Source organism: Xiphophorus maculatus, chromosome 23, assembly GCF_002775205.1.
Source record: "Xiphophorus maculatus strain JP 163 A chromosome 23, X_maculatus-5.0-male, whole genome shotgun sequence".
Lineage (NCBI taxonomy): Eukaryota > Metazoa > Chordata > Actinopteri > Cyprinodontiformes > Poeciliidae > Xiphophorus > Xiphophorus maculatus.
In genome coordinates, this window is record NC_036465.1 from 20,650,545 (window position 1) to 20,664,504 (window position 13,960).

At 37.6% G+C, this 13,960-nt stretch overlaps 1 protein-coding gene across 1 annotated transcript; it reads right to left on the reverse strand.

Moving 5' to 3' along the window:
- Window positions 1-2,027: 2,027 nt before the first annotated feature.
- Window positions 2,028-5,454, reverse strand: vma21 (VMA21, vacuolar ATPase assembly factor). The gene is made up of 3 exons (XM_005795381.3): window positions 5,271-5,454; window positions 4,958-5,067; window positions 2,028-2,899 (listed from the first exon to the last, which is right to left on the reverse strand). The coding sequence occupies exons 1-3, from the start codon at window positions 5,330-5,332 to the stop codon at window positions 2,760-2,762; spliced, it is 312 nt and encodes a 103-aa protein (XP_005795438.1). The 5' UTR covers window positions 5,333-5,454; the 3' UTR covers window positions 2,028-2,759.
- Between the last annotated feature and the right edge of the window lie 8,506 nt (window positions 5,455-13,960).

The window sequence follows — 13,960 nt, forward strand, 5'->3', positions numbered from 1 at the left end:
TCATAAAATATCAGCCAAAAGGAAAAAGAGGACGACTTCTGATGTCCGATAGCCGAATCAGTCTGTCTGCTCACGGGCCTGTCATCACTAACGCCACCCTCTGTTTGAAACCAATGCAGCACGCACATCTCCGGGTTCATTACCAGCAGAAAAACGGCGCAAGAGGAGAGTAGAGGGGCTCCAGAGACGAAGAGAGACGGGGAGATGAACTGAAGTCAGCTGTTGTCACAGTTTCTGATGCAGAAAATGTCATTATGGCATCAGATTTGTCTGCGCTCCTCTCTGCCTCCTTATGGGGATACGGGAACAGGCTGAACATTTGCTGCCACCATGTGACAACTCCAACGCTCTACTCAACTTAATAAAGCATCTCATGGTCTCTTGAAAGATTGTGTTGTTATCACGGCTCAACTGATTCATTCCACTGAAGTGTTTCTGAGGCCACAGAAAAACTGGGATAAATTTGTGTGAAAGTTAAATGTGCTTTTTGATTCCGAATGATTGGAATTTTTTTTCCTCCGCATTTTTCTTTTGACCTAATCCGTTTTGGGCGTGAATACGAGTTGGTTTTATGCAGAACTAGATTACTGCCTGGTGGGTTTATTAATGTTGTGACAGTTAAATATGCTTGTGAGATAAACACTGTTAGAAAGACTGTCAGAAAGTCAAAACTCACAAACACAGGACTGATATTTGTGCGGATGCTTCTTCAGTCTGGCTCAAACAACAGATGCTGGGGGAAAGTCTATGCCTCTTGAGGTGGTACAGCCTGTTCATCACGCGCAGACCTAAAAAAATAAGTTCACCACATTTTTTTAATCAGCAGATCCTTTAAAAGATAGGAGGGTTTTTGTGAATCCACAGACATAGTTTGTGTTGGTTTTTTTGTTTAACCACAAACTGGTTTTTACAAGGCTCTAATTCATTAAAAAAAAAAATTACTTCACACATAGAATCATCTTTTTAAAGGGATAGTTCTTGAACTAACCCATAGTTAATATCTGACCTGTAATAAATAAAATTAGCTGAAGCTAACTCCTAATTTTACAAGGGCTAAGACCAGAGTTTACTTATTCTCTCTTAAAACAACTCCAACACTCAAAGCAATACGGTGGTTTTAATTTAATATATTTATATATATATTTGTTGATGCTGTAAGTTATTTTAATATGTGGATTAGGTTGTTATTTTAACACAAGTGAATAATAATTTTTTTACAGGAAGCGGCGGTTGGTGTAGAGGAATATAATTATATTAATAGTTAAAAATTATGTTGTTTGGTTGGTTATATTACATATTGGACAGGGTGCGCTTCCAGAAATCTTCCTGCGAGAAACATGATTTGAAAACAGGACATTCCAGGAGTCAAAATAAAACAAAACGGTGTGAATAGCAAAATATTATAGCAGTTTATGTGAATCTTATCTTACTATTTAATCTGTCTTTTTTTTCTGTAGGTAGTGACTTTGATCAAAATCACTCTTCCTGTTTCCATCAGCAATATAAACCTGACTACAGGTGTAAAGGTTCAAAAGGCTAAAAGAAGATATACGAATAAGAAATCTATCATGGACGTCTCATGGATAAATCTGCAACAACTATGTGAGACATCAATACACTAGTAAAGCAAAATCTTAGAGGAAGGTTTCTGACAGCTTGTTGAATCAAAGCCAAAAAGAATGTAGAGATAGAAAGATCTGAAAGTATTAGTGGTACTTTCAGCCTGGTATTAGCTAAAGAGGCTGGTAACTGAGCTGCAGTTAGGTTTAGGGAGCAGCAAATAATTTATGACCTGGAAAAGGACAAATTACACCTGTAGCCCAAAGAAGATGCCTGAAGAGGTAGGTAAGATATGAATTACTCGCAATGCTTTGCTCAAAACTCCCTTTAAAATTTACAACTGTCCCTTCAACTGAGCGTTGCGGATTCCCATGAGAATAAAAAAAACATACCAAATAATCATTTCAAAGCAAACTCTCAAATGTTACTGAAATTTAATGACACAGAATAAGTCAACATGCAAACAATAAAAGTTTCACATTTTATTTGAGCAATTCAACAAACCCTACTAGTATTGTAACATCTTCAGGACTCATTTAAGTAAAAAGCAATGATTTCTAATGCATGTTTTACAACATCACCTCACTACAGTGGACAAACATTTTCAAATCAGCGATGGAAGAAAACGGATAGATGAGGTCATTTTAACAAAGTACCAATGAGACACCAGGATAACTTTGTTCCAAAATACATAAGGAAAACCTTGAGGTATTCGGACAAGGACTGAAAATTCAGGACAGAGTAATCAGTTGTTTTCTTGATTAAAGATCGATCAAACTCAAATTAAAAAATAAAATAAAAAAACCAACATGCCGTGCAGATGAATTTTGACATAAACTCTTCGTGTGAAGGGACTCAGAGCCCAAAGTCAAAAAGCATCTGAGGACAAATTGTTTCAAAAACTGTTCTCAGTCAACAAAAGGAATCATTTTGTGTGAAGGGGAACAAAATTATGCCTGCTGGGGCCTGGCAACAAAATTGCACCCTCCGGTCTCTGCACCCCTGTGTCAAGGAAAATACACTACTTCCTGCTTATAACCCTGGGGTCAAAGCCTGAGCCAAGCCAGATCCCCCTGACGACTTGTCTGGTTGGTAGACGGTGCAGCAATGAGTGTTGATGCCTGCGGGAGACAGGACTGTGGATCCCTGCCTGCAGTCTGACCATCTCCAGCGGCCTCAGAAGCTGATAAGGGTATGCCTTAATCATGTTTGCCCTTGCTTTTAGGCGTCCCTTCGTTCCAGGCGACATAAACAAACAGAGCCAAGACCACATGCACGGCGAGCACGGCGACGATGGCCGCGTAGAAGTAGCTGTCGGAGCTCGTCATCTTCATCGAACCTGAGAGGAGAAGACAGTGGATTAATGCTAAAAAGGTTTTAGTTATCTTAGTTCATTACAAAGAACGCATATATGCATAAAATGTTAAAAGGTTATGGCCAAAAGTTTGAAAATGTCACAGATTTTTTCTTCAAAATTCCTGAACAGCAAACTTTAGCATGGAGATTAGTGCGAAACAACAGAATGAAGTGGGTAAATAAAAGAAAACATCTGTATATTCTTGTTTGCTCAATAAGAATTTTTATTGTTTCTTGCAAAGTAGAATAGAATAGAATAGAATTCAACTTTATTGTCATTGCACTGTCACAAGTACAAGCAACGAGATGTAGTTTGCATCTAGTAGAAAAGTAGAAAAGTCTGTCCAAAAATGACGCTCAGCAACATGTTTGAACACTCTTAATGTCCTGCAGCTCTGCCCTGGTGGTTGGATCGGTGTCAAAATCCCCCCCCATCCCCAAGTTATTCTGACTTTAGCCTTAAATCTGGAACTTCTAAATGTTTTTTGAGGTCTTATTCAGAGAAAAGTCAATTGATCTTCATTAGCAGATGTCGAAAAGAAGTGAGAAAAATGGGATTCCACTGTACATGTCATTTCCACAGTCAAATTTAATTTTAAATTAGCATAGCCCTGTTTAAAGCCCTTATGTGTGGAAAATAAAACCAAACTTATGCCCTGAAAATAATATTTTTGCTACAAAAAAAGTGATGCAGACTCAGGGTGCGCTTTCTTTTCTTTGTGCAGAAGTCCCTTCTTGGGATGTTACACAGACTCCCATTAAGATGAATAATAAGCTTAGATATTTTTAGTTTTTCTTGCTTGCTCTCATTCATTTTATTTACCACATTGTTGTTTTAGGTGTCACTAACTGTTATTCTATAACAGCATAATGCTTAATAAATTAATATATTAATGTGCGTAACAGTTGAAACCGGATATTTACATTCACTATAGAAAAAGGGAATTATTGTGTGTGACCAAATCACACACATTTTCCACAAATGACCACATGACTGCTGGAGATAGGCAGCAGAACCCCTGGCGACCCCGCGAGGATAAGCGTGTTTAGATAACGGATGGAGAATCCATCACACCCTGAATGGCCAGTGTGTTTGTATCCACGTGTAGTTGTTTAAAAACATTAATGTGACATATTCAGGCATTTAAAACGATTGTATTCGAGGATAAACCAGACTTGTGGTGGTCTGCAGTTATCTTGTCAATGTTGGCTTGATTTTTTTCCATGTCGCCACATAATGATGAAGTATGTGTAAGGTGTTACCCCCATTGGACAGTCTCTTGTTCTTGACTTGCTGCTAATAGTTGCTGAATGTTCCTACTGTGGGACAATAAAGCATATTCTTATTCCATTCTAAAATCTATCCAGAGATGCATTTCTTTTAAACTCAAATCTTTTTAAGTGGATAAATACAAAGCTTACAGTGCAATGACTCCATTATCTGGGCTTTCCTGGTTTATTTAAAAGTATTGTCATCATCTTACTGTATGCAAAGTTCAGAATGTTGAGGAAGCAACAAAAAAATTGCACTGCAATTGTGCTGACACTTAGCAAATAGAGATCATTTTGACGATAATAACTGACCTAAAACAGGAAAGGTTTAATCTGATGGAATATCAGACCGTGAGAAAAAATTATGGCTTTTTATTCGGTGTATGAAAACAGCTGGTATAAACTGAAGCTACCTTTGTATTAATACAAGATATAAGAGCATCAAAAATGGTTCACACAACATTTCTAAAAATGTCAAGTATACTTAAATATAAATATCTCAAGATTCAGCCTATTTATTGGCAGTACTCACTGTCTATTGTGTCTTATTTCATCTAGATTACGCCACTGCTTCATCATAGCAGTTACTTTTATATGCATTAAAGTAACACAGTGATACTGTGGATTTATGGAAAGGGCCTGCGCCCAAAAAGGCATCAAACAATATGCAAAAAGACAGTCTGCAGAAGTCTTGTTGTTTTCATCCAAATTGCTGAATAATATACAAACTGAACACAGAAAAAGTGGCGACAAAACTAATGAATTTTACCCTCAAAGATGTAAGCCTTGGTTGCGAAATACAATCCAATGGGCAGCGTCACCATGAGGATCGTGAAGAACAGCAGAGTCTTCAGGGCAGAGACCAAGGAGCCTTCATTTCTGCAGGAGCAAAAGTTCACATTATCCAACAGAAGCGAACACAGCCGAGCTACTGTTAGATTTAGCACCGCTGCTACTGATGTGGTTTTGTCCTTCGGCCTTGGATAATGCTGCGCTGCAGGATTTACGACACATCTAACAGGGAGCTCTGCTACGCACATCCCCCATGCTGCCTGCCTGTTCACTAAAGGCTGCTTCCTCACCCTCTAAAATACGGTGGAGGTCCGGCAGACGAGTCTGACGATGCTCGGACGGTGCTGTCCATCTCTGCGTCGACAAGAAGAGAGAAAAAGGTGGAAACGGGGGAGAATTTAAGCCGCTCCTTGGTGTTTTACTCTCGTTCGTGTTGTTATGAATCCCCTTCTTCCGGCATAAGTCACGAGACCGTGACGTCGCTTAGATTTGTCATCAACAAATCTCGCGAGATCAGACTCTTTTCATGTAGACATAAAATCTGTATGAGCGCAAATTTATGACACTGGCCTACGGTATAGCACAGTTCCTAGAATAAGAAGAGTGCAGCTAATATGTTTTGACATTTTCTTTTAAAATTCACCCCAGGAAACTTCCGGTATACTTTATATCTAGAATCTGGAGAATAAGGCTTTTCATTCTTCTTACAATGGAAGACATTAATAACGTTAATCACCTTGAAATAAAAAGCTGGGCTTGAATTGGCTTGCAGACTTTTATCTTTCACCAAATGGGCAAAATGTATACAAAAATACAGCCCAGTCCTGGTTATCATTACTTTTAATTTGTTATGAATGTAGTATTTTGTAAAATCTCTAGAAAATTCTAAATATACACAGAAGTATGAACATATATTGGAGTTATGTCTGAAGTCACATGAAACTATTTAAAAGTAAGAGAACAAATTTGTGGATGAAGCTTCTCTGGTCAGAAAAAAGCTGGAGTTTTTATTGCATTGTTTGATAGGATCCAATGGAGTTTATGTGTGATTAAATTAAAATGAGTTTTTTTGCAATGTCTCTCGAGATGGCGTGTTGTAAATTGGTGCTATATAAATGAATTGAATTGAACTTAATGTAATTCATTTGAAAGTAGAATTTATTAATATCTTGCAAAAAATTGTAAGACAATTTTTTATCTTACAATGGAAAAAATGAGATATGTTTTCCATTTTTTAATGGAGAACTACACAGACTCCAGCTTCTTAGAAATGTAATAGAATTTAACTCAATATAGTATGACGACTTACATAGTTAGCTCCACTTTAGTTTTGCAATTGAACATGTTTGTTGTCCTTGCATGCAGGAAAACACAAATGACACGCAAATCCCAAGAGCCAAGGTTTCTGGGCTAAAAATAAGCCCAAATCATCCTCCTTCCACAACTCTGTCTTTTAGGATAATATGTTTATGCTGGTGAAGTGTGTTTATTTTTTCCTCAGACATGACTCTGGGCAATATAGGAAAAATGTCTCCACTTTTTTTCCTTGCTGTCCAAAGGAGTTTGTTTCAGGGGTCTTGTGGTTAGTTCCTATGCAAATTTAAAAAGCAAGCTGGGATGCTGTTATTTTTAGACTAGATAGTTTGTTTTTGTGGGTGGGGGTTCCTGACTGGCTTTCCAAACATGCCATAACTTGATATATGTTTTTTCTCCTTTTTAAAGTCAAAGAAGGTCACATTTTATCTTTGTAACTAAGGATCTGTTCAGCCAGAGATATGCAGTATTTGCAGAAGTTTTTACATCCCTTGAACATTTTCACATTGTGTCAGGTCCCAGGTGTTTTTTTATTTTATTTAATTTTTCATAAAAGTTACATACTTCAGTCTTATCAATGCACTGGTACAGATTTGGTATCCAGTCGGACAAGCACCAGTGAAGTTGGCTGGTGTGTGACCTTGGAGGAGTTTAGGTTTCTGGCCTAATTGGCGAACAAAAGTCAGACTTATTTGGAAATAACTTCATAACTTTTAACAGATTGATGAGCAGCAGTAGTTGCTTAACAAAATTACATATAGAAGCAATGGAAACAAATATATATAAGAAATATTCTGAAAATGTGACCCAAACTTAACTGAGTGATAAAAGAAAAGCATTAGATCATCCTCATCAGAGAACATGCCAGTGCTCTTGCCGTACATGAATAATGCGGCCTTTCTTGCTGAGTTTCAGAAGTGAAGTCATTTAATCTGTTTCATGCGAGCTATGCGCTTCATGTCGGTGCACCAGCTACGTTTCGGGGCTGATGTCTCCCGAGAGGAGCCTCTCGGAGTGACCCTTTCTGCTCCAGTTGGCTTCACGCTCCGTACTCCGACGCTCAGCAGGTTGCCCAAAACGCACTTAATTTGAAAAGACTCTTTAAAGGGGCCAACCAAACGCAGCAGGAACAATTCATTGGGGTGTGTTCAAAATAATCATTTTGCTTTGTGAAGCAATTTCACTTGTGTGCAGTAATGTCAAAAAACGCCCAGAACATCACAGGCTCTGGAGACAGGAAGGGCTGTCACGGTGAATCATATCATTCTTCAGCCAGTTGCTGGAACAGGAACAATCTGAAAAATAATTTTCTGCCCATTTTGTTCTCAGCGATGATGCACGCTTGTAACCAGGAGACACAGCTTTCAACTCTTAACATCGCTTTCTGTGTTTATCTGGGGTTTGTAACCTAAACGCATCACGCCCCGTTCACCTCCATTCATCGTGAGTGGCAGAGTCGATCTCGACCTGCAAGAGATGCAGTGCGGGGTGACTAAATGTCGACATGCAGTTCGCAAAAAGTAACGGAAATGAGAAGTTGGAAATGTAGTCCCTGACCTGCAGCTGTGCAACACAGAGCTTTGTGTTTTACAGCTTGTTATTTATTTATTTTTTCAAATAAAATCTCCTTTTGTTTTCTCTTTCAGCTTTAGAGGCCTATAATTTGCTTTGTTTCTGTTTCATTTCAGCTTTAACACAGCCTTTCATGGGTGGATTAGGCATTTACTACTCTGTTGATTTCTCTGACTCACATGAAATCAGTTTGGCTCTCTTTGTTTCAATAGTCAAATAAAGCCACCAATTCTGGTTTTTAATGTTACTAAAAGCACAGTGTTGTTTAATTTCCCTTTAAATTTAGCTAGAACCTATTATGTATCCTCATTGTTTTTGCAGCGCCACATAGGGAAGGATGTTTTTTATGCACAATTGTCATATGGAGGATGGATCGCTGAGTCATAAATATGACATAACACCTGTTATGAACATAAAGAAGTCTTTATGAGCGTTTATGACTGTTGTCGTGAAGTGGTATTTGGTAAATAATGACACTTTTAATGCAAAGACGTCAATTAATAGTGCCATCTTTGCATTAAAGTGTCATTATTTACTAAATAATGCAAAGTTTGCGCTTTTAATTGACTTCTAATGCAAATTTGAAAGAAATTTTGCATTAAAAGCATCATTATTTACAGAATGACACTTCATGCCAACAGTGACAAACATTCATAAAGACTTCTTCTAAAAGTATATCCATAATTACATATATGTCAGATGTCATTCCAGGTTGTTTCCAAGTAGGTTTTAAATGTCATCTCCATGCTTCATGTGCAAGCAAACACAAAGGGAAAATTCTATGATATTACTTCTTATTTCTGAGGATTTTTTTTTATTACTTTTTCAAAAAATTGTACTTTTGCCTCCTTGTTGCTTAAGTAATTATTTAAATTAAATCCCAGCTTAATACTGTTGGGGAATTCTCTCTCTGGTATAACTCCAACTACTTTGACATGCGAAAGACTCTCATGAAAGAAGTTCCGCCAATCAAAAGAGCTGGGAATAATTGTAAAATAAATAATGACCCCTTCTCATAAACAGGTCATCTGCAACCATTCCAAACACAGAACTCATCATGGGATAGACTTTGATTATGTATTTTGTCTGAAGGCAAAAACGTACATGGAAATAAATCAGACGGATTATTGCAGTGAACTTTGGAAATAAACCATAACTTACAACAGATGTAGCCAGATAGAGAGGCACATTCTTACCCAGTCATAAAGGGAGGAATTTTAATGGAATAGCTTGATAAAAAGAAACCCTTTGCATGGAATAAATTAGACGGTATTTTTACAAGGCCCATGCAAACATGTCCTTCGTATTTATCCTTCTAGTTATTCTCCTCTCGGCTTCCTGGAAGTTTTTCCACGGCTCTCTGGACTCCCCAGGTTATGCTGTTTGCTTCGTCACAAGTTGTGCATGCCAAACGTGGGACACTGTGCACTCCGCACCTGTTGTTTAGCCACACAAGACTGTGACCTTCTGAAGATATTTCAAGTGTGGCAACCAGGGTCTGCTGCTGTTAATAGAGTTTCCATGAAAGGCTATAGCAGAGCTTACAATGCTTTAAGAATAGCTTGCATTATTCATAGCTTTATGATCTACTGCTGGGAGAACCACTGTCAGACTGAAACGATTCTTGAAAGCACTCATTCATGAAAGTCAGTACTTTGGTCCTGCACTGTGGCGGTAACTCTGTTTGTCAGAGAAAGCATGTGCGCAGGAGGAATGGTTGGGTCTGGATGCAGATCGGAGCCCAATCAGAACAGAGATGGACGTATGATGAGTTTATTTGTAGGGAGCTGCTGCTTTGGCTCCAGAGTTTAGTTGGAGTTTGACAGGTCTTGTGATGTTACCCAGACAGTTAAAGAGTCAGTCAAAAATGAGTAGGAAAATTGTACCATCACCTTGCCGAGTCGGATCTCTGGTCTCATTTGGTTTTAGATGAAGCCATTCTGAGTGTCTTTACTGTCAAAGGTGTTTAGAAATTAAGTTAATAGGAAGAAAAAAGGTGTGAACAGCTAGTAAAGAGGAAACTGTGTGGTCCTTGGAGGGATGTTGATTGTTCAGTCAGGCAAGCATACGTAACACATCCCCCAAAATGCTGATTGGTCCTCAGCCTTTTATTTACTTATTTATTCATTTCTTTGCCAAAATAATCAAAGTTTGATGTTTTGTAATGAGCCTAATGCAGACAACCAGGTTTGATATGTTGGTCTTTTAACACTATTAGTTTCTTAGTATTTCAAGTGGTACTGGAGTCTTCACTCATGTGTAACATCTGTCTTTAATGCATCGTTCTTGTTTTGGGAATGTTGGTGCTCCAGATTTTTTTGTTTGTTTGTTTTTGTTTAAAAGAGTCCAACAATTTTATAAAAAGTTTCTATATGAAGACTGAAACTGCTCAGCAGAGACTGCTTTCGATTCCTTTTGTTGATAATGCAAATAATAAAACATCACTCACAACAAAGGAAAATGTGTTCACTAAAAAAATCAGAATCAGATGAACTTTTTCAGAGCAGGTCAGTTAGAAAAGGTTGGGCCAAAAATGTTTTGTGCATTTCTATTAACCGTCAGTTACTTTTTCTACATGCCCAATTTACATTTTCCTATTTAAAAATCATTTTATTTCATTTAGTTTACAATTGTAATACTGAGTTTACAGTTGATATAAAAGAAACAATTTAACATGCAAATACAAGAGAACACAAACTAATAAAAACAGCTGCTATTCAATATGAAGATTCCAGAGGTTAACCAATAATTTTGAAGCAATTTTAGAATGTCAGTTTTAAGTGTTTATATCTCATAATTATTTTCAGTGTGAATTGAGTTCAATTAGTTTTTACAGAGGCAGAATTAACAGACATTCAAAAATATGAACTGAAAGATCATTTTTAGTTAATAGCAGATTCTTCTTCTTCTGTTGCTGCTCCCCTCTGGGGACATTACAGCAAATCACATGCCTGCAGATTATAACTGAGTTTTTTCCCATGATATTTCTTTATTAATTATCAGAGTGTATTATACTCACAGTAAGACAATAATGAAATTCTGTTTTTGTTGTTTAATTATTATTGAAATGTCACAGAAATAGCCCTCAGGAGAAAATTAATGCCAAAACAAGTAACTTTTGAAACTTTGCACCTTTTGTGTTTTATTTAAAAGTGTAAATAGAGATTTTATACATCTGGACTAAAGTGTAGACCTAGAACAATTATTCAAATGTGAGAGACTACTGTATGAAAAAAAAAATACGTGGGGTAACAAGGACACAAATTAAGACATTCCTCCATTCAGGAATTTGATTAGTATATAAATGTCATTTCATTTTTGTAATCAAATAATAAAAAGTAATAAAAGTCATGAAAAGGTAGTTATCGACAATTTACGTTTTGAGTTCACCTTCATGCAAACAAAAGAGAAACTCTTTAAAAAAAAGTTGAAGGAATTTATTTTTGAATAAAAAACAGAGGAAAGGTGATGGTTCTCCGGATGTTTCTAGCGGAAAGGAGAGACGAGTTAGAGAACGTCCGAGATAAGACAAGTTTAAGCACTTGGTGTAAATATTGTCCTGTTTCAGATTCAGGAGCGCGGCGCTGGATGACTCTGGGTGACAGAACTAGAGCATACTGAAGCAAAGGTGCAGTTGTGTTTCTTTAGGTTTCTGTATTGCTGCCTGGGCGTCGTGCCGGAGGGTGGGCAAGCAGAGATGAGAGTTGTAGACTGACCTGATGAGGAGATGATGGTGAGGTCTGCAGGCACCACGGCAGATGACGCCTATCTAAGGAGCAGCAGGAGGAGACGGAGAGGAAAAATACTGGAGCATGAACAGTAAACCATCCAGGTTATGACACTGGCTCTAAATGTGCTATTGTAGTATTTCTAAATTATATTTCATACGAGGAGCTGTATCTGTGTTGGAATTATACATCATTTTGAGATCCTTATGGATCTACTACAGCAAACCGGAGCTGTGTAAGTGTGGGAATATTCTTGCATTCAGACAAATTAATGTTTAATCTCCTCTGTTGTCTATGATTCTGTCAAAAAAAAAAAAAAAAAAAGAAGAAGATATCAAATGTTTACCCTGTCTTGTAATTCCAGCCTTCATCGGCTTCTCTGAACCTACTGCACCTTAAAGCCCCTGCCATCCCTTGGGGAGCTGTAGCAACCCATCATATGCATGAGAACACAAGCGTTCCTAAACCTGATGCGAAAATCCATTAGGAGGCTTGCTCTTGTAGTAGTGGACTCACAATGAAACCCTGCTGGTGTAAAGTGCAATGAAGTGCAAGAACAGTAAAAATTCCTGTGTGCACGAGCAGCAGCTAAGTCTGGTTTTCATGCAGCTGGCAAAAAAAACACACCATTGCACGCAAGCGTTGGGCTATATAATGCCTCATTGCTCATTTATCTTGTGTTAACTGCATTCAGGGTGAGGTTTTGCTGCTGGTGTGGAAATAGCCTTTATCTCACTCAAATAATTAGTTTCTTTGAGACTCCCTGTGCAAACAAAAAGGGTCTGTGGAGGAGAATGAAATCCACAGAGCTGAGTTTTATGTCTTCGGGGGGAGAATAAAAAAAAAACAGATTCACACCCTTAGCTCTCTTGGTCCAAGTTTTCCACATAATTATTGAGTGATAAAGAGAACAGTACTGCAGCTCAAAAAATGACATAAAAATCAACCATCTTCACAAATAAATTTGAGAAAAGAACATAATTTACATTACATTACGAGTTTTTGACTCGGCTCTAGTCTTAAATTTAAACTGAAAGCAAAATTATGTAAAAAAATAAATTAAAGCTGGTATTTCAGAGCAACCAGGAGAAATTGGAGACAGTTTTTAAGACAGATCCAAAAAATTCCCAAATTTTGAAAGAACTTTTCAAGCAGTAAATTTATTGTTCACCAAATTCAACAAAACATTCATCCTCACAATTAGAGAATAATTGTATCATACTAATTTTTTGCCATCTTTGACTAGTGTTAATAGTTTTTAAACTCCTGGATCAATGCTTCTGTGTTTTTGTGTGTGTGTGTGTGTGTGCTATGTGTTGTCAAAAACTGTGTTCTCTTGGAGGATTCTTCCTGCTAAAGGGGCGACTTTCTTTCAACATGTGTCCACATGCATGCTCTGTATCAAGGATTGCTGCAAAGTTAATTACAGTACTTCAGGATTGGTTTAATTTGCAAAGATATTATGAATCTGTGCTCAATATGTTGAATTGTATTAATTAAAAAAATATAATAATCCTTAGTTTGTTACATGACATGTATGGGATAAAAATATCAAAAATTGCTCTAGTAAGATGACATCTGGATGTGAAACCTGGTGGCATCAGCCTCATGCTGTTGGAAGGACTTTTTTAGCAATTCAGACAGTAAAACCAATGGACCAAATGGAGTTCAAAGATCTAGACACCCCCAAAGACTACAACAGTAATTGTAAGAAATTGTTTACAAGATATGAATAATTTTCCGAGGCACTATATCCAAACCAAATAGGAGATTAAAGTTGGCAGGTTCCTTAAACTCTCGGATAACAGTAGCTGGACATTCTTGTAAACTGAACAAACGATCCTTTTATTAAATTATCAGCAAAAAAGGTTGGTGCCCAGCACCCGAAAATCTATATAGAAAAACAAAAGAATAAGAAATGAAAAGAAATAGCAGTGGAAGATAAGATGGGAGGAAGAAAAGATGACCCATTTGTGTATAAGTGCTTGTTGTGGTGGAGCTGATGCTGTCATATCCCCCCGAGCCGCTTTAGCTACCAACCAGTAGCTGACATTTCCCTGGCATGTGTGCCGCATTTCTTTTGCACGTCACAGTCACTTCTTTGTAAGAAGCAGAAGTGAACGGTTATGTGCCCCCTTTTGCAGCTCGGAAAACCTGACAGCACCTGGCTCTTTACGCTTGACTCGCTTGACTTTGACATCCAACAACCTATCTGAGCTTAGAGGCTTTAAACCACAGCAAAGTGTCAACAAGTCGGAGGATGGATCGCTGAGCGAATGTGAAATGTAATATACTCTCTTAGAAAGTTTGTGCATCCTGAATACGTCATTAGAAATGTGTAATCTGTTTAATACGTCAACAAACTG